Genomic DNA, 25699 nt, shown 5'->3' with positions numbered 1-25699 from the left:
AGTTAACACCTTTGAGCATACAAATGTGGCAGCAAGTGATGGTTATCAAGACTAGTACCACCGATCATACAGTAGTGTGAGCCTGAAAAGATATTCAGCGCATTGTGACTAGCAACAGATGTGCTACGGTGGCCCAAAAGAAACAAACCTTTAAAACTGGATGACTCACCTGGTTCCTATCAGGCAATATCTGGGAGTTCTTATATATAAAGTCAGTTCTCTTCAGCTTTGTACTCTTCTGCAGTTGCCAGCTGTCTGAAGGCGAGGGCAAAGTGAGAGATGATACAAACCCATCACACGGTTTGTTTTTCTTAATAAGGTCATTTCCTGTCTTGCCAAGTTTTGTAAAAATTTAAGGTTCACCTTTCAGCACATACCAAATATATTTACAAAAAAGAAAAACTGTGGCGTCTGTACAGAAAGGCAATATCCTGTCTTAAAAATATCTTTTGTCTATATATACTGTAACCATTTCCTGCTTTATACTAAGGAAACTAGGAGCCCTGATCTACATAGAACTGGAGGAACACAATCTCAGGTGAAAGGACAGACAGGTTTATTCACAATCCTTAACATTTTTAAACTTATTAAAAGGCCGGCCATATTCCTGCTATCCTCTAGTATAGCTACAAATGAAAGACTGGTGTGCATAAAAATGTTACATTATTTGTATTGACTGTTTGCCTCACAAACAACTTCCAGATTGTACAAATGTTGAGGAAATTTGTGAAATAGTTGATATTGCTCTATTAGCTTAAACAATACAAGTGTTTTATACTTTTGTTTGAGGAATAGACTTATTTACTTTCCTGAAATATGTAGAAATGGACTTATTTACTTTCCTGAAATATGTAACAACATACAATATACAAACATAATTAATGTATAATAGTTAGAGAATATTGTATGGAAATTGTGTTGTATGGAAATGCTGGCTTTTGAGGCTGGATTGTAAACAAAATAATGAGAAGGACACTGAACTGCATCACGTGATACACCAATACAATACTGTTATACAAATTTCCCATAGTAAAAGCATAGCAAAGTATAATAAAGCTCTCAGTTCTAATGCTATTTGCTAAAAAAAAAAAAAAAAATCAAAAATTAGAAAAAACGTAAATAGTCAGTAGATTACTTTCGCCCTCCTTTGTAAATAACCCATACGCTTGCCTTAGAGACAGTTACTGTATCATCTACTTTGACCTCAGCCCAGGGAAATAGGCCTGGTCTAGGACAAGGCGATGAGGCAGCTAATAAAAACCCAGAACCACAACCTGCACAGGAGCTTTCGACGTGACAGGGGCTGCTGATTGATTGTAATCCTCAATTTTTCATTTCCAGCAAGAACATCTCATTCTGGAGAGTATCTTGCTTTATTAAGAAATGCACTTAGAACATATACTTCAGTTAATGGGATTCACAGCATCAGATTATCTTGCTGTGTGCATGCACTAAAAGGCATTAAAAAGAAGTCTGCACCTTATCTGTCTGGCTCAGTTTGCGACCTTAAATGCAGTGCATAGACTCAACAGGGATTTGTGTTGATCTTTGATGCCAGTCTAAACCCCAGATGAAAATTAATTAAAACCATTTGACCTGTTTGCTATTTTTTATCCACTCTTTTCATCTATAAGCCCATCCACCATCTCTGGTTTTAAGCAACCCTACGGTTGAAACTGTGTAGACTGGTAGTTATGCTTTCTGTGTATAATTTTCCTGGTATTCAGTCATAATTTGCAGTCTGTTTACTGTTACTTGGTACAGGTGTTTGTTTCTTTATAGCACATGCAATTCCAAATGAGTTTTCCATTTTTATTTTCCATGTTATAAATGTCAGTGTCTGAACAAAGCAATCGCAAACATATGACCACCGCCTACTCATTGGGGTTTATTGGTCACGACAGTACAGGCAACTTAAACCTTTCAAATTATGAAAAATATATTACTTATTAAATATCTACAAAAAATTGTACCCATTAATCTGGGTTATTTCTTTGCTTTAATATTTCCTATCTCAGAAAACATTAGAAAAGTTTATTTTGACACAAAGACCTTGACAAATCTGAAGAGATTTGTTTCTATTACTCCTATGTGAGGCCTATTTTACCAGTTTTCACATAAAAAAAAAAAAAAAAATGCTTTTGGTGGCCATTTGAATGGTCCCCCTGTGGATTTCCAACTTTTGACTGTGCAGTTGAAGTTTTTTAGTTGGTATATTTACTTTTCAGGCCCACAGATACTGATAGCATGTCACAAAGACGGCCGGAGTGGGTGACGTCAGACCAGAAGCAGGAAATAAACAACAAGAGAGATGGAGTTTGGTGTAGCTGAGCGAATGGCTTCGCTCAGCATTTAATGAGTGAACAGAACAGACAGGAAATAAACGGTTGTAACATACAAAAATATACAGGACACGGCACTCGTCGCCAAAATAAAAAGACAAACAAAACGGACTATATAGACAAACACGGTGAGCAGATATCTAACTTAATACTATTACAATTATCACAATTATTACCTCCGTCTCCTATCCCGTTCTCCACTCACCAAACACACAACCCCGAGTGGGTGAAAACATGTTGCTTTTATGCAGCTGTACCGAGACTCGACTGCTAATCAATCATTCAATTGGAGTCGCGGTACAACTGCACGTGAATTAGTAAAGTGCAATTCCCCGTGCTCACATATTAATACATTTTACTTGCACATGAAGTGCTGTGCAATCCTCATGCCTAAATACAAATATACATTTTAAACACCCATGTTACACAGACCCGTTTATATCCTGTGTACCAATGACTATACACCAACATTTAACACACCACACACAACATATAACAGAAAATACACACTGGGGCGAGCACTTTGTCACATAGCACCACAGGTTATTTTTATCAGCATCAAGCAGTACCATCCCCTGAACAAACTGACATCATGAAAGTATGCTACTGTAAGAACACAAAGATTTTAGATTTCATTTTGTAAAGACTGTAAATCCTTTATTGACTGCTAAAGTCTGGCTTTGTTCTGTAGCTCTCAGTTTGAGCCATAGGTGTTCTAAATGACAGAACTGATGGATGCCCGTTTTATGTAGAAACATTTATCAAAAACATAATCAAACTCAAAATAGAGAATATTACTTGCTGTATGAATTGCATTTGATTCCTGTAGGATTGTAGTCAAACCAAATCCCTTTTTTATTTCCGTATTATCGTCTCAAGTCTTGAGTGGCAGCTGATTTGTTGCTTCAAGTAAAGGGTGAATTGCTTCTTATTGGTACAAAGGATTGCCATCATTTTAATAATAAAGGGCACCAGAAGCCTGGCAATGTAAATGCAGTAGGGATCTTAAATGGCTTCTTGAAGGCTCAGTAACAAATATAATAATAGTAATAATAATAATAAAAATAATGAATCTGTAATGAGGTGCAATTGTATAAGCAATGTTAACATTTTAATATTTTGACATTTAATAGCAACACAATAGTAGGAACAGTACACAGGACTAAGTGCAATATTTGTTTAAAAAAATTGTTACCATTGAAGGTAATGTTGAGGTCTTCTGATGGTTCTGTGTTTCACCAGGATACTATACTGCTATGATAACGGAATCCCAATTTGTATTATTTTTTTTTTACATGGTAGCCATTATGGGCAGAATTTTCAAAAGGTCGTAAATGTAAATCCAGTGTTAATCAAGAAATGGGTAAGGAGCATTGATTTTGGCATTTTCAAGTGGTCGTTTTGCCTATTTTGTTATGAAATAATCTTTCATATTAGTCAAAGTTAATTCCAAAATTATGTTGATTTACTAAATAATGTTACTACCTTAACAAGCTGTGTTTCTTGAGACTATTTCTTTCCTTTTGCATGGGAATTTAAAAGCAAATCCATGTTGTCATAATTCATCAGGCATTCATTTGCACTTGGAAAAAGAGGGTTTTAATTAACGAAACTACTCGCCTTGAAACAGAAATTTAACAGAGCACAGCTGACAATACAGAGAGTGCACAGGACCAGAGTTAATTTCTTACAGACAACCTACATAATTCAATGTTTGTAGTTCTGAAAATACGTTAGTCTTTTCTATACTTGTGGTTATGAAGATTTATTCACTTGAATTAACCGTATGTATCCTTGTGGAACAATTGTTGTATTGCTAAAATGATATACAATCAATGCAACTGTGCAAATGAACTCTGGATACGTACATTATATGACAACTGACCTCTGCTGTAGATTTTGTTTGAATTATACACCTGAAATCTTGGTATAGAAAACAGCATATTAGATATTACAATAAGGTTTCTTTAGGTAATTGCGGATTTGCAATGCATCTTTGGCGTTTACCACCTGTGTATTATCCACACAAGAACGAAGAACAGGTGTGCAAGGACACACTGATCCACTAGGAATGTGAACGAGATCATTGACATGGATTTGCCTAGACATATTTAATGTTGTCAGACTCCCCCCACACTTTATGTACAATGTACACTTTCACCTCTACACATTTTTATGCATATAAAATGTTTTTATAATACTGTATGTGTTCGGTGGCTACTTCTAATCATGCTGAGTTTATTTATCACGGAGGCGAGCAAAGAGTACCAGAGAAAATGCATGATTAGAGGAATTCACCAAACAATTAATTATAAATAATTATAATTAAGGGTAGGGTTTAATTTTAATTAATTATTATTATTATTTTTTTTTTTTTAAACTGTACTGTCTGAATTTTACCCACCCTCCAGATAATCGTAAATCAACATTTTATATGCGAAGTGTTCTAAATAAATGTACATTTTTGCATGACAAAATGCACAATTTTGAATGAAGTTTACAAATTATACACAACATAGATAGTCCCATTATTTTTTAATTCCATTAAGCTGCTGCTTGCTGGTAGGAGAGCTGTCTTACTGTACGCTAGTAGTTTCTATAACAGCAAATTATGCTTCCGTTCATTTTTCCTGATCTCGTTAACATACATTTTGATTGACGTTGAGACAGGAAGTGATGTATGTGGCCTGCGATAATTAATCTTTTTAACGAGAAACGCGTTCATTAACGACCTCATCGACTTAATTTCAAAGCATTAACGAATTGATTTAATTAAGACATTTCATTTGAAAATCACTTGTTACTAAAGCTCCCACTACTATAGCGCGAGTTCGATACAATAACACTGGTTTAAATCCTGCCCTATACACCCAGCAGAATGGCCAGGTGAAGTTGTTTACTGTAAGGGGAGTTGACTAGAACCCATCTTGAAGTGCAGTACAAAGTCAATCTAAAAAACAAGAAGACAAAAGGATAACTGTGATACTTCAGACCCATACCAGTTTGTTGATTGGGCTGAAGGTGAAATTATTGTCTTGTTAAACCCAGATTTTTTTTAAACAGCCAAATCACATCTCTCTTGGCCCATGAACCATTTATTTTCCTAGGGATCACATTAAGCTCTGGCCAAAGGCCAGATCAATTTAAATGATGAGTTGTTGTTTTGGATGAGGAATGTCTGTCTCAGGGTTGTTTCTCCTCATTCATGATTAATGGAAAACACATTCTGCTTCAAGACACCAACCACAATGATCTTGTTTTAAAAAGTGATTGTGTTTTATATACTGTAACTGCACAAATGTTGTAAGACATGTTTAATCTGAAAATTATATTGTGCAGCTGGCATGACTAAACTGTGCCTTATTTATAGCTGGTTCATACTTAAGTGAAGCTGCACAGCTTTTATAGCTGTCTGCACCTGACATATCACATTCATCTGCAGCAACCCTTACTGTGAGTCACACAAACACTAATAGAATACCTTGAACAGCACACATTTTAGCCGTAATTCTAGCAAAACTTCACCCTTCTTTTTATTTATTTTTGTTATGAGAAAATTGTTTAAAAATCATATTCACAGTTATTCTCTTGCTTGTGCATTTTTCCAGTGGCTTTACTTTGGAGATTTCTTATTTGGTTTTGTAATTTTAAAAAAGAAATAAGTCCAGTCCCACCTATTTTCTTTTATTTTACCTGCTGTGAAAACAATACAGACAGACGATCTGGAATTCCTTGTACTGTGTGTGTATTCTATTTATATAACCTTATAACATACAGTTTACTAGCAGGTAATGTAAATTCCTGTGAAAAAATTGCAGATTTCAGAATTAATCTGCTCTCTCTTTCCTACAAGTCAAACAAAGATAGGGTGGTGGGTGTTAAATTACATTCCTGATTGTGCCCTATATTATTTTATAATCTTTGCTCCATTATCCATTCTGCTGAAGATGAATCATGATTGAGTAGTCTGTACTACTGTTACCAGAACAATCTATTTCTAATTAGGGGACCACGTCAGTCAGTTATTCGTTCATCTGGTTCGTGTTTACAAGAACATTCTGTAAAAATTATTTTAATGAAGCAAGTTGTTTCAAGCAAGTCCTGCTATTTTAAGCTCTGTTCACACTGGGTCTGCACTCGGTACGGTTCTGTATTCACACTGGGTCCGCATTCAGTACGGTTCTGTATTCACACTGAATAAAGTCTGCTTGGGAACGAACCGTACCAAGTCCACTGAAAGAGGTGGTCTCGGTCTGTTTAGCAAACTGCTAGAGTCGGTCCTTTTGCTCATAGGAAACAAACTATACAAGGTAACCTGACTCAGAAGTAAACATTTCACGCACATATTCTGATGAAACAAGTATGCAAAAAATAATTAAATAAAATGGTTCGGGAAACTACATTAGGGTACCAGACATCCTGAGAAAACTGATTCTCACAGTTTTCAGCATTGAAGTCTTTGCCGTTCTTTTCAGGAAATGCGTTGCTATGCAATTCCAATTTAGGATGCAGATTACTCAATTCATAGTCATTTAGGGGAGTGTCTGCTTACTCAGTAGGAAAAGAACGACTCTGAATATGGTGAGGAGAGCTTCATGCTTTGCCATGAAGATAAAAACATTTAACAAGAGAAATGAATTCATGTGCTGTCGCACACATTCTGAATTCGCCGCGCAGTATCTACTTGTTTGTCTTGGGTACCTTTCCAACACACACACATCACGTGGCCCTAGGCAAAGATACACTTCTGGGCCCCTATCTACTTATATAAATAACAACAAATATACGATTATATATAGTAGATTACCTCACGCTCCACCAAGTTGCAAAAGGTATCATTTTTGTTTTTAAGCATGATCAGAAACGGTTAATTATGGTTATTAATTATGACGCAAATTTCACGCAACGCTCTGAACTGAACGACTGACCGAATCTGCCAGAGACAGTTCAATTGAAGGTGGTGTGCTAAATACATTTCAAAGTAAATTCCTATTGTAAAAGGTGGTTCTAGTGTTAATGAAATGTAACTTTTAAATGTTCCACAAACACACACACACACAAATATAAATTTTAACGGATCTGAAGCTGGTGCTGTTTTTAACAGCAGTCTTCACAGTCAGAATTCCATTCAGAATGTCTGTAGACAATTGATTTCTTACATTTGTTTTTACAAGGTTTATATGAGCAAAAAAATTGTTCTAATTCTGTAGTACTGTGTCGCAAAGTCAACTTGTTAACGGCAAACTTGACAAGTGTAGGAAACGTGGCTCTCCACTAGTAAGAGCGCAATTTTGTGCCCGTTTTTGTCAGCTGTCAGATCACGTATCAGATCCGTCAAGTCAGTCAGTCACTTGTTAATGCATAAATTCCATCTAGGCTATCCAGCATATTTCCATTAACAAAAAAGCATTGCAAGCTGGACGGTGTCTCCCGAGATCACTATGCTTTGTTTACTTACTTGGTTGAAGAACACGTATACTGATTTCAGCACAGTAACTTATTGTATTGGTATTCTTCTTTTGATACTTTTCAGTGCCATCATAAGGTGTAGGTATATGTCATTCGAGCTGATTGGGAAAGCTGCAAGCAATACAAAATATATCATATTTATTTTGATTAAAAATAACTGGCATTTTTTATTTATTTAGTTTTTAGTGTTAAAATTTGACTTTTTTTTACTGACTGGCCTTAATGGACAGTTGACAACCTTAAGCCAAATGCATTTAACATGGCTTACTTCTTTCTCAATCTCCAATACAGCAAAGGCAGTGAGCTGTCCTTGCTTTACTGTTGATCAGAAGTGTTTTTTGACATGCTTTGTCAAAGAAAATTTTCTTTCTTCAGGGTTGGGGATAATGTTTTTAGCTGTTCAGGGCTTTCAGCCCAGATTTGTAATATTTCTAATGCCCCCCTTGCTGCTTGCATTCTTCTTCTTCTTGTTTCTTGTGTTTATGCTTTGCTGCCCACGAAAGAGACATTGTTTGCTGTATTCATGCAAAATCAATCTCACTGACCTGGAATTTACTTGTGTCGCCGCGTGAAAGTGAGCGAGACAGTAAGTTCCGGGTCAGCCAGTTTGATTTTGTGTGAACACAAGTGAGACACACTGCCTCAGTTGAAATGTCAGTGAGTGAAGTGAGTCCAGTTGCACACAATTTCGTATCTGTTTTTTTTTTTTTTTTCTTTAAACATTTTTTTCCCCCCCCCCCCCCCCACACACACACACACACACACACACACACACACACACACACACACACACACACACACACACACACACACACACACACACACACACACACACACACACACGCACACACACAATTAAATAATATATACTTTTTACTTAAAATTTATATTTGTGTGTGTGTGTGTTTGTGGAACATTTAAAAGTTACATTTCATTAACACTAGAACCACCTTTTACAATAGGCTACACATGTTTTTATTTTGACTATAACCTACAGTATTCCATTTTATTTTTATAAACAAACCTGATGTTATCTCTACTGTACCTGGCAGCCATCAATTCCTTCCTTTTGTACAAGGAATGCACCGGGGAAAATATCATTTGGAGAGATTTTGTGCCTCGCAAAACTGTTTTTGTGCTTGGTGCATAATTTAGAACATGGCAGGATCTTGCAAATTGCACTGTGCATATATTATATTTGTGCACAGCGCAAAACTGTGAATTGTGACACACAAAAATAATTTCCTTATATGGCACATTTTGCACATTCTCACATAATGGCCATTTGTGACACGCATAACCCTCTGCGTGGTGCGCAAACCTTTCGAATACCTGGGCCCATATGTTTAAATAGGAATAGCTGATCTCTTTTTTAAATGTCTTTTTGTACATTTAAATGCTTTTTTAGTTGTTATGAGCTGCAATAAATTCACCCGATGTTTAATTTTTAAACTGTTGTTGTGTTATTATATCCTGTTATTTTAACGGCTTCAGAGTTGCTATGGCATCAATTGAAGATAAAAAAAGTCCCAGTTTTTCACTGTGGAAATCAGGTAATCATAAACTGCATGGCTAGTACAAGAAACTGAAGCTCTGACAAAAATTCGGTCAGACACCAAAATCCAAGCCAAACTGGACTAAACTCACAAAAATAGTACATAATAACACATTTCCTTGTTCAGTTTTGACGAGTACATTTTGATCTATGTCACGGCCTTTCCCTGAAAATGGCTTGACGCATCACAACATCTACTGCTTGCCCCCAGTCAGACATATTGTTGGCTCCTGACTCCTATCACATAGTTTATCATTTTGATTGGTTTGCCTGTCTGCTGCCTAAGCCATTGTGTTGTCTGTGGGATGCTTACATGATGTTGTAAACCTTTGAATAACATAATCTATCCTTGATTCAGTTTGTGAATACCTCTAAATTACAATTCCCTGCTTAATCGATCGGCTCGGTGTCCTCAATACAATCTGAAATCAGTATCCAAGAGACAATTAACTGCCAAATCAGCTTTCCATAAAATTACATTTAGCAGCTTGGCTGCTTGTAATTGAAACTTATGGGAATTTCGATATATATATATATATATATATATATATATATATATATATATATATATATATATATATATATATATATATATATATATATATATATATATATATAATAAAAGGTATATCCCAGTTTAAAAGGATATCCCAGTTTGCTGTCATTCATTCATTTTTGGGTAAACATACCTCATGTTATATAACAAGGACTTGCGCTGTACTTTTCTGACAAATTGAAGCACCAATCAATACAGTAGTGGTTGCTTGTTTTTTACTAAGTGAACTGGATTCTGCACAAGGACAGGATGTGTGGGAGTCAAATCTGATCTGCATTGAATCAGCAGATTAACCTCCTGACCCTCAAAATACAGTGTCTCCTGTCTTAGACCCTGTTTAGACACACGTATGCATTTTAAGCCTACGCTTTACTGCACTGTTACTGTAGTGTAGCACAGTAAACAGCTGACTTGCATTCATCAGATTCATATACAAAAAAAAAAACCTATAGGACCATATATATTCATATCTAGCTAGTAGGCTGTATTGTCAGTGTATTTGTATTTGCACAGCAATAACAAAGCATGTTTAATGGGTGTTCTAAACGGACAGGGGGGCTGTAATACATCAGGGCCTGCATCTAAACCTACGTTATTAAGGTCTGCCACGTACTGTGATTGATATATGAAGAGGACAGTGGGCCTTAATAGGTTCATCAAAAAGTCAAGAAGAACGGTTTATAATAAATGGCTTCTATGGTACAAAGACAATACATTGTGGCATTAGGACCATGGGGAAACTACTGGAGTCAGGGATGACTCCAGTTCAAATTAATTAATCAGTTTAATGTCTTGTCAATTGTTTTAACAATGTAATTCATTAATCTTTAAAAGTTCTGTGTTTATGTTTGTCGAGGGAGAACGTGAGGAGTTTGGTTTGTCAACTGGGAGAGTGAACAGATTAAAGTATTTGTTACTGATTTACTGGTAAACGAACATATTGAAACAGGTATTTGGATTACGGCTTTGGATTTTGATTTGGTTTTGATGACCATGGAAAAGGATTAGCCTGTCTCGTATTTAGATAGTATCAACACCTGTTTAGGTAGGGACCGAGAATGGGTTAGGCTTTTGTTTTGTTTTTGTTTCTTTTTTTATTGTAAATAATAAACACACGTTGCAGCATTTCACCAAATTATGGCTGTCAAGTCTTTGTTATAGAAGGAAAAACGTGTGACCAGAAGGATATATGTGTGTGTGTGTGTGTGTGTGTGTGTGTGTGTGTGTGTGTGTGTGTGTGTGTGTGTGTGTGTGTGTGTGTATATATATATATATATATATATTAATTTACCGATTAATCAACTACTGCCCATAAATTAACCAATCAAAAATGTTTAATCAAGTGACCAGCCCTGACAGCCCTCATATATATATATATATATATATATATATATATATATATATATATATATATATATATATATATGATATATATAGACCTTCTGGTCACCAATCCGATTGTTTAGAAAATCTTGTACCTTCCCGGAATAGCATATTTGCATAAAAGATTTTCTAAAACAACAGAAATAATACAACTACTAACATTCCATGATCTCTTTACAGGGGGAGACAAGAAATAGTGCACCCATGAACTTTGTTTAGGACCTTTGACTTTTTTTTTTTGTCTCTTCTTCTAATGAATTGAGGAATAAAGCAGGGGGCTTTTGCTAATGTGGTGAGCCAAATTGTAACCATGTACTGAAAACAACATTCCCATGTCTTTTAATGGGGGACCAGCTTCTCAAAATAGTGCCACCATGATGAAGTGACTGCTGTTTAATTTATTGTTTATTGATTGAAAAGCAGCGATTCTAATTGTTGTCATGGAACACTGTTTCATCAGTTAGGGAACTACAAAGTTGTGCATGTCCCGACAATGAAAATTATGCATAGTTCCTCACAGCTAATGAGATTTCTTGACATGTTAAATTGCTGGAGTTCCTCTGTGCTTTTTATGTAGATTTATGAATCTTGTAGTTCCCATTTTTCTGTTATTTGATCAACACAAGACTAATCAATGTTTTATAATTAAAACGAATCATATGTGTTTAAAGTGAGGGGCGATTTCAATATTAACAATAGGATGTGAAACCTTTCACTGTGACTTATAGTTCTGTTGTTCAAATCCAGCCCAGGTGTATAAAGTCATTTAAAATGATGTGACTGTGATGACAGTTTGGGGCACTCATCTCAGACCCCCATTAGAAACCTAGTTTGCATTAGTTTGTATCTCTCAGCAGAGCCTTGTATCCGGGTCTGAATAGTCTACCCAGAATTCTATACAATTCAGTTCTAGAAACTGCCTGTCCTGTTGTTTTTGTGGCTGGGATTCAATTTAATTATGGTGCTATGAAATTGCCAAAAGCATACTCTTTCCATATCACAGTGGTTGTTTGTTTTGTCTTTTGGTATTTCTTTAAAACTACAGTAGGGCTGCAGTTTAATCTCAGCCATAATAAAGAAAACTCTTTATAAAAAAAATTAAAAAAAAACCTTAGCATGAGTATACTTAAAAAAATAAACAAATAAAAGATTGTGACACTGAGATTGTTGGATTTAAGAAAGCAAGTGTTTTGTTAAATCTAGGTGCAACTGTAACTGCCTATCTTGAATAATCTTTCAAGATAGAATTTACTAAAACCCTTTCTTGAGAAAACACTACAAAACAAATTGCTGCTATAGCTGGGATGACCAGTATCAGTCCTGGCAGGCCTTTCCATTCCAGGTTTAATGGGTAAAATTAAACGATTGACTGCTTTTAGACCTATATAGAACCGTTGCCATGGGAACCTTTCTACAGATCAAGGGTGTCAGCATTGACAGCCTCCCCTCGATGAAACCACATGCTTTAGTTTGTAAAATGCAGGCGTGCCCACTCCACCCCCACCACACTGCTCCAACGACATGACAGATTCATAGCCCTCTGTCTCAGCCAGAGATCATCATGGTTCATAAAGAGATCTGTTCTGTCGTCCTGGAGCCTGCAGTGAAATGTGTAAAGATTTGTTATTCAGCACCCCCCAGTGAGCTTTCAGCACAGAACAGGGTTTGGAGTACGAAGTGTTTTCTCTATTTTATATTATGTTATTGTTTAGAAGCGATGTACAATATGAAAGGAGAAGAGAATCTTCATTTCTTGCCACCAGGTGTAATGTACAGAACATTGTGTCTCTCCTTTGTTCTCTGAGGTAATTTGGGGGCATAGGGTTTATTTTACTCCAGACTACAATATATCATATTTGAATATTAATCAGCTTTTATTTAATCTTTATGATTCATATTTGTACTTTCTATTTCCAGTTGCAAATTAAACAGCATTCCCTCTGATTTCAATCTTTCCATTGTAAATTTTGTCATGTGCTGTGAAAACGCATCCTTTCCAGATCCATCCTCCAAGGGCTTGCTTATCTCCAAGTTCTGTTATCTTGCAGATGGATTCTGTGTCTACAACCAGATCAGAGAATCAATTTCCAGTCCGGCAAAAAATAAATAAATAAATCCATACATGTGTTCTTTTTCCTTATCTAGACATATGGAAAGATTATTTTTCTACCTGTATTTATGAGAAAATAATTTTGTTATTCATGAAACTGTTCTAGACTGTCATAAGGAACCAAAAGCTGTTTGAATACTAATAATACATGAAATAATATGGAAGCTTTGGGAATATAGACTGTACCATAAACTTAATTTAATTTTGCTTATAGCACCATAGCAAAATAACACATTTGGGATTATATTTAGAAATTAACCAGTATACATCCTAATAACTCTGTTTAGTAGAGTGAAGAAAGTCTTTCAAGACGTCCACAAACACAGCAAAGTTGTGAATAATGTGAATTTATAATTTACATTTTATGATGGACTATTCATCACAGCTCATCTAAAACTTCACAGATTAACTGGGGTTTATAATCTTGGTAAATAACCAGTTGTATAGTACAGTACTGTATCTTGGAGAACATGTTGTTACTATTTGCATTTGTACAAGAAACAAGTCTGAAATGCAAAATAAGACGGTGGGAAAAAAGTTAACAAAAAGATCAAACTATAAAAAGATGTTCACATGCAGTATGTCTTCGGAATGATGAGTGACTGAAAAAATCATTTTCACACCATTCTTAAAGAGATACTATATATTAACAAGCCTTACCAGTAGCTATCTATCTTTTAAAACTGCATTGGTTTGAAAAGACAGTATCAGCTGAAGTTAGTACAATAAAAACATAATTTGAAAGAAAAATCTTGTGTATCTACAGGAGAAACTCAAAATGATTGTGGTGCACTGCAGTGTGTTTTGTGCAAGCTTCTCTAAAGCACGCAGACTGTCAGACTCTAGCCACAGCCCATCTCATTAGCCACAGTGGGCTCTTGTACAGTGTTCACACTTTCATATCCAGGTAAGAGGAACAGAGACACACAGTACAGTAAGAAATGACTAACCTACAAGGTCATGCGGGAAGTGAGTCAATCACTTTAGTTACAACACACAACAAGGCGTGCACATCCCTGCCTGCAGAGTTTCATTATTTGGCTCTAGCTGATCCTTTAATGGATTGCCTTTTCTTGTCTGTCTAGGATCATGGGAAGTGCTGCTAATAGTCCATTTAGCAAACAGCTCCTCTATAAATTATGCTATTTATCACCTTCCCATACACGTTGTCAACTGCATATAAGGGAGATTGTCAGGTCCTAATTTATTACTGGTTTAGGCACTGCAGCAATACCCATGGGCTGACAACTAAGTTCTATGTCACATGCTACTATGAGGAAATATATAACTAGGTGGCAGGAAGGGGCAAAAGAATCTTCATCCTCATAGTCCAGTGCTGGAAGAAAGGGAACAAATCTTCCCCCTCATAGACTCCAGTACTGGAAAAAAGGGAAAGAATCTTCTCCCTCATAGACTCCAGTGCTGGAACAAATGGAAAGAATCTTCCGCCACATAGACCAGTGCTGGAACAAAGGGAAAGAATCTTCTGCCTCATAGACTCCAATGCTGGAACAAAGGGAAAGAATCTTCCCCCACATATTCGCTACTGGCAGCTGAACTGTATATCTTTTTCTCAGGGTTGTACAGACAGTAGAGTCCGTAGATATTCAACAAAACTGAAGTGCAGAAACACTGTATAAGTCACACAATTTTAAATGAAGAAAAAATACCCAAGTGCCTGATTATGTGTAATTAAAAGCACTTTGAGAAAGCCTGGTTAAAACTAATTAGGTTTTATAATGTTAAGTGTTAATAAGAGTTCCTAAATACAGTTCTGTCATGGTCATCGACACACTTTTAATTATTTTCTTTAACAGAAATGTTTAGCAAACCTCAGATATTAATGGATTGAGGCAGTTTTCTTTTGTAGGTTTCTTATTTTAAGATAAGCTGACCAAGAAACTACAACAGTTAAAACTGGTACAGTATTCTTTTCAACATGATTTGCTCCTGGCTTTTGGTTATTGTGAATGGTTTAGTTCTACCAAACAATGCAACATGTACCTTAAGTACTTTAAACTGTGATTAGTAGCATTTCTGTATCACTAATCTAAAACTCTTTAATCATCCTTTTTAAAGACTTTTCATTCCACACCCTGCCACAGTGTTTGCCTATACATCTATAACTACACTTTTTTTTCTGGATAAGGATGCATCTCAAAACAGCAGTACAATTCTGTGGTTTTACGGAAATGACCGAGTTACTCATTTTACCTCATTAATCATTTTTCAACATTGTAATCTGTAGTCACACAGTGTGTGTTGAATTAAAGTAAGTCTGTGCTGGGTTGGATTAGCAGTTTTCACTTATAAGACAAGAATAAATAGGCTGCTGCCTGCACAAGAAACCTATAGAAAAAACAGTCTTTAACTTAAGAGCTATTACACTGTTATATTAACAATCTGCTAACATATAGCATTTATTTAATACCATTTCTTCTAAATGACTACAATGATTTAATTCCAGTTTATGTGCTTTAAGGAAGCCTATAAATGATCAATTGTCCCAGGGTACTAAGTTCTCTCCTCAGTGATATTCATGGCAAAATATATTTTCTGATCTATCAGCATTAGGAACATGGGTCCTATTATCTTCGGTTCACAAATATAAGGGTACCAGTGATAATGTTGCTATCATTGACAAATCATGTTGAAATGGCTTTATAAAGCCTTGGTTAGCTCTTCTTTAATTTGGCTTACTAAAAGCTCTAATTGTGCAATACAATCCACAGGTGTATTTAGTCCAATCTTGCACAATACCTATTGAAACCATGCTGTTGTTCTGCCACTGATGAAAACAAACAAGACACATTTGTTGAGCGTTGCTTTCTAATCAGTCCAATTTATGCATATAGAGAATGTTATCATATCCTCACTATTGTTAGCCAAGCAGAATCGTATCTCATATTGTTATGCACTAATAGCACTGAGGAATCATCACCTTGCACAGCCATGTATAAGTAATGTTACAGAAGCTGGTGGACAAGTCTAAAACAAAACTCTGCATCCTAATGCAATTGGACTGAGAGTTATAGTGTGGGTGGTTGTTATTGCCTAAGGTGGTGCTTGATGTTGGAATAATTTTATATGAAAATGTTAGTAGAGTATTTTATTTTGGGGGAAGTTAGCCATTACAATGGGAAGCAAGCAACTCTGGTACTGAAATGAACAATCAGAACGAAACACTTATCTTAGCAGAAACTAACACAAATTGAAAAATGTAATTATAACGTAAGATTTTTAAAAAGGGAAACTCAGGCCATTGCTTTTGGAAGTAGTATAATGACATGTCCCCTGTTAAACAATGTGTGTGTGTGTTTTAGTGATTTTACTCTCAGTTCTAAAGTAATGACTGCCACTGTTAGATGGGCTATAACTGATATTACCCTTTTTAAGTTGTGTAAAGGTAAATAAGTTAGAAAATTAGAAACTAAAAAAAGAAGAAAAATAATAATCATACAATAACATTTTCTGACTCACAATACTACCAAACAGTAAATCCATGCCTTGTTGTTGTCTGCGGGGGCAGTTATGGAGTCTTTGAGTCACCATGGGCTTTCATGGGATAACTGGCTAGTTCCAGCTTACAGATCATTCCGTAGCCTGTGTTCATCAAGTGACTGACTGCTATGCTGAATTGCTGGAAGTCTAGTGCCAGTTTCCGATATGTTTGAAGTCACACTAGAGACTAGTCTGGCAGGCTGAGAGACCCTTACCTCTACTTGTCAGAACTGTCAAGATTGTCCTAGCCTTCCTCTGATCCGAGTTCTATTTGATCCCAGGCCCCAGAGGTGAATGGCCGCTTACATAAAAGCTTTCTTGAATATTTAGCACATTGACTATTTTTCTGCAGCCAAGGCAGGCCTAATTTTCCAACAAGGGATGTCTTGGGCTTTACATGTAATATGTAGACAACAGTAAATAAATATATGCCTTTGACCAACCTTTTGTAAAAAGATTAGGTTTGTCACTGCTGCCATATCCTATATTTGATATACTATCAGATGAATTCACCATTCTGCAACAGAGAGAGCATACAGTATAATGAAGTATGTAAAGGAGTATACAGTATATATACAGTACTGTGCAAAAGTTTTAGGCAGGTGTGAAAAAATGCTGTAAAGTAAGAATGCTTTCAAAAACAGACAGGTTAATAGTTTATATTTATCAATTAACAAAATGCAAAGTGAGTGAGCAGAAGAAAAATCTACATCAAATCAATATTTGGTGTGACCACCCTTTGTCTTCAAAACAGCATCAATTCTTCTAGGTACATTTGCACACAGTTTTTGAAGGAACTCGGCAGGTAGGTTGGCCCAAACATCTTGGAGAACTAGCCACAGTTCTTCTGTGGATTTAGGCAGCCTCAGTTGCTTCTCTCTCTTCATGTAATCCCAGACAGACTCGATGATGTTGAAATCAGGGTTCTGTGTGGGCCATACCATCACTTCCAGGACTCCTTGTTCTTCTTTACGCTGAAGATAATTCTTAATGACTTTTGTTGTATGTTTGGGGTCGTTGTCATGCAGCAGAATAAATTTGGGGCCAATCAGATGCCTCCCTGATGGTATTGCATGATGGATAAGTATCTGCCTGTACTTCTCAGCATTGAGGAGACCATTAATTCTGACCAAATCCCCAACTCCATTTGCAGAAATGCAGCCCCAAACTTGCAAGGAATCTCCACCGTGCTTCACTGTTGCCTTCAGACACTCATTTGTGTACCGCTGTCCAGCCCTTCGGCGAACAAACTGGCTTCTGCTACAGCCAAATATTTAAAATTTTGACTCATCAGTCCAGAGCACCTGCTGCCATTTTTCTGCACCCCAGTTCCTGTGTTTTCGTGCATAGTTGAGTCGCTTGGCCTTGTTTCCACGTCGGAGGTATGGCTTTTTGGCCCCAAGTCTTTCTGTTCACTCACTTTGCATTTTGTTAATTGATAAATATAAACTATTAACCTGTCTGTTTTTGAAAGCATTCTTACTTTACAGCATTTTTTCACACCTGCCTACTTTTGCACAGTACTGTGTGTGTGTGTGTGTGTGTGTGTGTGTGTGTGTGTGTGTATATATATATATATATATATATATATATATATATATATATATATATATATATATATATATATATATGTTAAGATTAGCCATTAGATAATGATTTAGCTATACAAAAATGTATTTACATACATAAATTGTTTTAAACTTATGAACAGAAATATTTTTATGTATTTACATACATATTGTTTTAACTTATGAACAGAAATAAGGGAGTGGCCAAATGATTTAATCAATGAGATATGGCCTTACACCACTGTATTATATATACTCAAATACAAAATGTAAAATGTATTATATAATTTTTTTTTTTTTTTTTTTGTACTGAACTAATGAACCGGGAATTATTATTATGCAGGGCTATACATACAATTTAAAAAATAATAACATATTTTATTCACAGAAAAAAAAGGAAATAAATATATGCCTAATTGGATTTAAAACCATAAAATCAAACAAGGTCGCTAAATCCTCTGGTATCTGTATCTATGAATCTTAACAAATATAATTACAGTTGGATTCTTTAATGTTAAGCTGTTCTTGATTTGTATACAGTATTTATATCAATAACAAAAAACATGGGCCATGTACAGTACATAGTATCTCAGGCATAGTTTCCCCAAGAGCAGGTACAATACTGAACTGGGCACTACATTTCTTGATTGTAATACTTGATTTTGTGTTGCAGAAATTCTGATATTGTACAATATTTTGAACTATTTAGCTGTGTTTGTCTGCTGATATTGTAGCTGATGTATGGGAGACACTGTGGCCTCAGGCTTGTAGACAAGACTTTAAAGATATCCAATAACACACCTGTTAAAAGAGTCACTGGTTGAATACGTTATGTGAGTTCAGTATGAGTTAGTTCTTGTGGTTTGTATTATACATTGTCTTTGAATACAAAACACAGAAACACTTATATTTCCATGATAAGACACCACTGCAGGACATAAGGTTGCTATGGAGGCATTGTTCATTGAAAATTCATCCCAGCATGCAGCAAATTAAGTTCAGATCTTGGAGAGAGGCTATGGGGTGTCTGTAGGGGACAATAACCTTTGGGAGCTTTACGTTAATTTAAATCTGTGGGTGGCTCTGTCTGCCAGTCAGTGATCTGGAGAAGCAAGAGCAGGAGTGCAGTTCAAAGCGAGCCAACAGGGAACACATGGAAGGTCCTGTTAGAAAACCAGCTCTCTGAAATACTGACTACTAGTACAGCTAATACTGACCACTGTGGCAACAATTGATTCAGGCTCAGCTCTAATAGTAGCAGATACTGTACTATGTGTTCATAAAGTAGAAGTGTGTCAGTTACTACAAAACAGTCCTATGCATTTCATGGTAGAAATATAGTAATTCTAATTTGTATTTATTTTATCGTTTTTCCCCATGAATTTCTACCAATTTAAATGTCGACTCACTGCTAAAACCCAGTTACCGATCAGAAAGGCACGAAGGCCAATTAAGCAAGCAGAATTCAAACCACAAAGAAAGATCACAAACCCAGTATATTTTACCCCAATAAACAAACTTTATCACAATGCTTATGAAATGTTTTACTGGCTCGTCTGATACACAACGTAAAATATTTAAAGGCAGATATAACTATCTGGAGTCCCAAAATGAGTACCTCGGCTAGGAAGTGCTCTGCTCAAATGGTTAAGTCAGGAAGTCTAAAGAAAACGAAAAGTCATTGCTCCCTGTGCATTTCTTTAGTCTGATCCAGAATGGTGTGCCTGTCTGGGTAAGCTGATTGACAGCAATGTGTAACACAGAAGTATGCAGGATAAGTTTTATTTCAGCTGCAGTCACACAGTTACTCAGCTCCCAGTTTATAAGAGATGTGACTGTGGAACTTAATAAATGAAGTGAAGCATATTAAAGCACAGTAAAAGTATTGTGAAAACATTGTAAAGCACAGGCAACAGTGGCAAATAGCAACCCTGAATAGTAAAGCAATAAACACTTCACATGGGAAAAGCATGACAACTTCAAAAAGACTGTGCACATTTACAGTGGTAAACTTTTAAAAGGGTGGACTAGTGGAGAAATATATTTTTGAGTGATCCCTTTTTTAAAGTGTCTTGTTGATTATCCTGTAACTTGTAGAACTGCTACAGAAGTTTTGCTTTTTCTGTTTTTTGTGTGGGAGTTCTACTGATCTGAATAATTTGTCTTCAGAGGTTTAACCATTTTAAGGGTGGTTTGCAGTTCTTTGTTCAGGTCCTGCGCAGATGAGGTAAGTATTCTGAAGGATACATACTTGTGATATGCATCATTACACCTTTCAAAAACTGACACATTGTCGTGTGCAATTTAAGTACTGTATACGGCATTGAAAACCAGCATGGTCTATTATTGAGAGCTAAGGGTTGGGATTCTGAAGATCTTAGGTGTGAAGTGTTGCTGAGCCATGTGTGATCCAGCATAGTACTTACCTGTAGCCATTTGGAAAACTGTTGAAGGAGGACGCTGCTGTGAACAAGCCAAAGCCTCATAGTTGGGTTGCCTTCATAATCATCCTTGATGCCAAACCATCTTGTAATATGACCTTGTCACATGACAGTTGCTGAGAAGGGTTGTGCTCGGTTACTGTAGTGCTTGCATCAGACGCATTAGAACCCCTTTTTTTTTTAATATTATTACATATTGATATTATCTAAAATAAAACATTAAAAAGGTAAGCAACATTAGCTTTTAAATGGTTTTTCATTACTTTTGCCTGTATTGTAAACTGCAACATCAAATCCTGATCACTATAATAAAGTAATTCATTTCTAAGGATTATAGGCTATATCATTTTATGAAACTCTCTCGTCAGTTTTAGAGGGCATCCAAGCTCCTAGATCTATTTTAACCCTTTAGTTTTAGTAAATTAGATATGGCAAAATCAGTTTGATACATTTGGAGACACTACAAAATGACACTGAAAAAGTTAAACAGTCATTATGGGCAAAAGTAAACTATGTGACATTGTTGACTGATGTCATCCTTTGTACATGCTTTCCACTGAATCAACCCTAAATCAGATTTCTTGCTGATAAGACTTTTGTCTACTGTTTGGTGGGTGTTATCTAACTACTGTATATTGGGTCACCCTCAGAAATGAGATGACTCATCTCTGTTGTTTTTTTATGTTAGCCAATGCAGGTTCCTAGGACATGCTTGTAAGGGTAACCCAAGGATAATGAAGGAGTGGAGTGGACAGTGTTACACCTGTGAAATGCAGACACTATTACTCAAGCATTTGCCAGAACAGAATACAAAAATGATAATAATAAGCTTTTTCCACCCAATTTGTGTACAGTACTTTCACTGTGATCAAAGAGCTTCAATTTTTAAAAGGCTTATTCAACAATATTTTGCCTGTGTTTACTGTGGTCAGTGGTTGCACCAAAAGAGATCCAGCTGGCAGAAATATAATATAATCACTGATATATCTTAATGAAAATAAATTATTACTTTATTAATGATCGAAAGAGTGGTAACAGATCACTTTTAACAGTCAGGTTTATAGATACTATGTTGATGATATATGAGCTGCCACTGTTTGGAAATAGTGTTTATGAAATGATTATGTGGTCTGCTGCAATAAAGTATTGCCTTTAGTCTTTATTGATGGTTTTTTTTTTTTTTTTTTTTTGTTTTTGCACTTTTGTTTTTTCTAAACCCAGGCTATGGAAAGCAAGCTTCTAGTGGGAGGGAAGAACATCATGGATCACACCAACGAACAACAGAAGATGTTAGAACTGAAGAGACAAGAGATTGCGGAGCAGGTCAGCAACTCCTATTTCAACTCCATCAGCTCCTCTATACAAAACAGTAAAGTATAGCACTTCCTGGAAGGCAAGGCCAGCAAACTGGGAACAGTCTAGTACCAGATGTATGTTTTAAAATGAAAATACATGTTTGCTATAAAATGTGTTTCTTAAAAAAAAAAAAAAACAGACATTTGAGGCCTAGGTAGCTAATGGGTAAGGTTGATAGGATGGTTTTGTTAGCTGCAATTACTTCAACTCACCACTGCTACAATGAATTCAGACTGGATCTTAAAAAACACTCTGCCATGCTTCTTGTTTCATATAAAAGAAAACAGTTCTAAAAGCCATTATGCTGAATTTTACATCTCATTACGTTAATTGCTAAAGCAGTTTGTGCAGTTGTCATTGTTTGCAGTGAAATGAGAAGGTTAGGGCACTTGGCAGAGCATACCCTGTTTACTGATATTAATAGCTTCTATCAGGCTTTCAGAACAACAGGTAATTATGACTTGCTTGTTTTTATTCAAATTGATTTAAGATACACCTCTAACAGTTGCTATGAATGTGACCTTCGTGCTGTTTTTTGTATGATTCGAACTGCAAGCAGCAACAAGAGTTTGCTTCCTTCCCTATGTGTTTGTATGTGTTGGTGGCTATGGCTATTAAACTTCACGAGATTGGCTAGAAAACATAGTCAATCCCAATTTTTTAAGTCTCCATTTTTTGTTCATGATAGTATCTTGACCCCAATGAAACTAAGTAGGACATCAAACTGCAACCTAGTTCTCCTAGTGTTGCTAGTTTTGCCCAGGCCTTCAGGTCACAGGTCAAATTAGGGTTATGAAATTACTCTATTGCAACCCATTACAAAAAATAATAATAATGTTATTGGTTGTGTTTGCTTGTGGTTAGCCTATTGTTGACGTGAGGACCATCTTCTATTGTTGCTTGTTTTTTTTTTTTTTTTTACATTTTCCATCATGTATATAAACAAATAACTTCCTATTCCTTATATACTATCCTCCAGCAAGTATTGGACACACCCTGTGATACGGAACAAGTAACAAGGTAGCAAAATTAAGTAAAAATACATGAGGGCAATTAAAAATATTGTGGCAATAACAATAAATACAACATGTAGTGACTTAGTAGAGTCATAACTCCCAAGGTCTGCTGATAAAACAATGGCATTGCCACAGTACATGAGGTAATTTATTTAGCTAAAGGGTCAGGGAATCCGGACTCATGCTTTTATTTTTTAAAAATATTGTCTGTTGAGTTACTAAACATCTCTTTAAGAGAAGCTTAGTTTCTCCTTTGTGCTCAGAACTTTCATATGTGCACTGTCATGAGGCACTGGATATGGAAAACCTTATTCTGTCTACAGAATTTCAGTTAAGAGTGTTTGCTTGCAACCTGTGAAAACTAATCTGTAATTTAATAAATAGTCCCACTCTTTACCTGCCATTTTATCTTCTTGTGGGAAGCTAATTTCATTTCATTTTATCGGTATATACTGTAAAATAAGCTACCCAGAACAGTAATTGTACTTCTGTCAAAGACTACTTTGTTTCTAGCTTCTACTTTTTCAGTTTCTAGTTTTATGCAGTACAGTTTTTTTTTTTTTTAATCCTCTAAGAAAATATGCCTTTTCACAATTTCTTAAAGAAGTTTGACATATTCTGTTTATTGACAAAATTATGCCCCAACTCTGACCTGGAACTAAGGCACACCCTCTAAGATAAGATGGTAGAATATGTATGTCTCAACATCCAGGAGACATATGCATTCTGTGAGAGAATGCCAGCAAGCATAACTATATGTGCCAGTTCAAATGGTCTTCCACTGGTTTCCTGAAGGAATTGCATGATCTTTTGTATAACATGTCCCCGAGCTGACAACTGAAAGAAAATTATGTTGTTCAATTGAAGCATCCAGACTTTTAAGCAATCCTATAGAATAATGAAATAGTTCAGTTTGTTCACAGCCAACAGAGTTGAGTTATCAAACCCTTTAAAAGGTAGCTGAAATAAAATAAGTCTTCAGTTTTAAATGATTTATCTTTCAGTTTTACAAAAAAAAATAAAATTAATTGGGCCTACGTTGGTGTATTTACTGTAATAATACTTTTAAAATGTGTTTTTATATTCCAAATCACTTTCACATTTGATGTAGTAGCTGAGCATGATTTAAAACTTCCATTTAATTAATGTGACAATATTTTCAGACTCAAGAACCTCTTATTGTGTAGACAGTGTATGCAAAGAATCTGGGGAGGGTATGGACAATTTAGGGATTAGCACTGGCAGTTCTAATATGTTTTGCCAGCCTTTACCTTTGAAATACTTTTCTGCCGCTAGTGATTCTCCTCTACAGTAATCCTAGACTGTTCATGCAAAAATCCACTAAAATGTTTTAAGCATTAAATCTTATCAGGCTTTTCACGTTATTACCGTTTGTGTGTGTGCTTTGTCCGCCACCCTCTTATAAGTCTTCGAACACAGACTATCAACCCTGTGGCTACTTTCCACAAAACTGTAAGTCTCACTTTATTGAAGGACTTTGAAGATGTTTAACAGTGCTAATGAAGTATCTCACAAATGAGACGAAAACAAGATTATTCAGTAGACACAGTTTTAAACAGAACTTTGGTTGGTAAAAAAATAGTTTCAAATGCTTTAAAATTATTTTTGTATATTTATTCCTAAGCTTTTTTTTTAAAAAATTTGGGGGGTGGGGGGTATTCATGTATGGTATTTTTTGTACAAGTTGAAGATAAATAAATACTGGTTGGTGCTGTATTAATGACACTTGTCTTGAATGTTTTAAAAAAGGCTTTGTTCTCATGTATGACATATGTTAGCATTTTTCAAGCAGAGTAAGTTTGTGTAAAGAGACCGGTAAGATATTGAGCTTCTATTTTATGGTGGAGTAGTATCAAGAATGCGATTTCTCTCTCTCTCTCTCTCTCTCTCTCTCTCTCTCTCTCTCTCTCTCTCTCTCTCTCTCTCTCTCTCTCTCTCGCTCGCTCCACTCTCACTCCCTCTCTCTGGGCTTGTTTCTGTACAGAAGCGGCGCGAGCGGGAGATCCAGCAGCAGGTGCTGGCGCAGGATGAGGAGACAGTGGAGCTCAGGGAGACCTACTCCTCTCTGCAGCAGGAAGTCGAGATCAAAACCAAGAAACTGAAAAAGGTGAGCCAGACAACAGCTATGTCTTGGGCTAGAGATGGGGGGTTGAACACAAACATTTTTGCCCTTTTTATTTTCTTGGCAACACTACATTGTGTCTCTAATTACAGTGTAATTAGTAGTTACTTAGTAAATGCATGTGCCTACACATAATTACAATATTCTTGGGCAGAGACACAATACAGAAAATATTTTTAATATATAACCCTAATCTTAGCCCTAATCCTGACTTCCCTAACCCTAACCCTTTTCTGATGCAATTCTCTTTCACTTGTTA

At 35.9% G+C, this 25699-nt stretch overlaps 1 protein-coding gene across 1 annotated transcript in view; it reads left to right on the top strand.

Annotated features, from left to right (window-relative positions):
- LOC121315585 (kinesin-like protein KIF3C) overlaps positions 1-25699 on the top strand; it is a 62680-nt gene that overhangs the window by 16070 nt on the left and 20911 nt on the right. The window contains exons 2-3 of the mRNA XM_041249811.1: positions 22147-22248; positions 25303-25425. Of these exons, the coding sequence (XP_041105745.1) occupies positions 22147-22248; positions 25303-25425 (225 nt within the window). The remainder of the gene's footprint in view (positions 1-22146; positions 22249-25302; positions 25426-25699) is intronic.

The sequence above is a fragment of the Polyodon spathula genome, chromosome 5, assembly GCF_017654505.1.
Source record: "Polyodon spathula isolate WHYD16114869_AA chromosome 5, ASM1765450v1, whole genome shotgun sequence".
Classification (NCBI taxonomy): domain Eukaryota; kingdom Metazoa; phylum Chordata; class Actinopteri; order Acipenseriformes; family Polyodontidae; genus Polyodon; species Polyodon spathula.
This window is presented reverse-complemented; position numbering and strand designations above follow the sequence as displayed.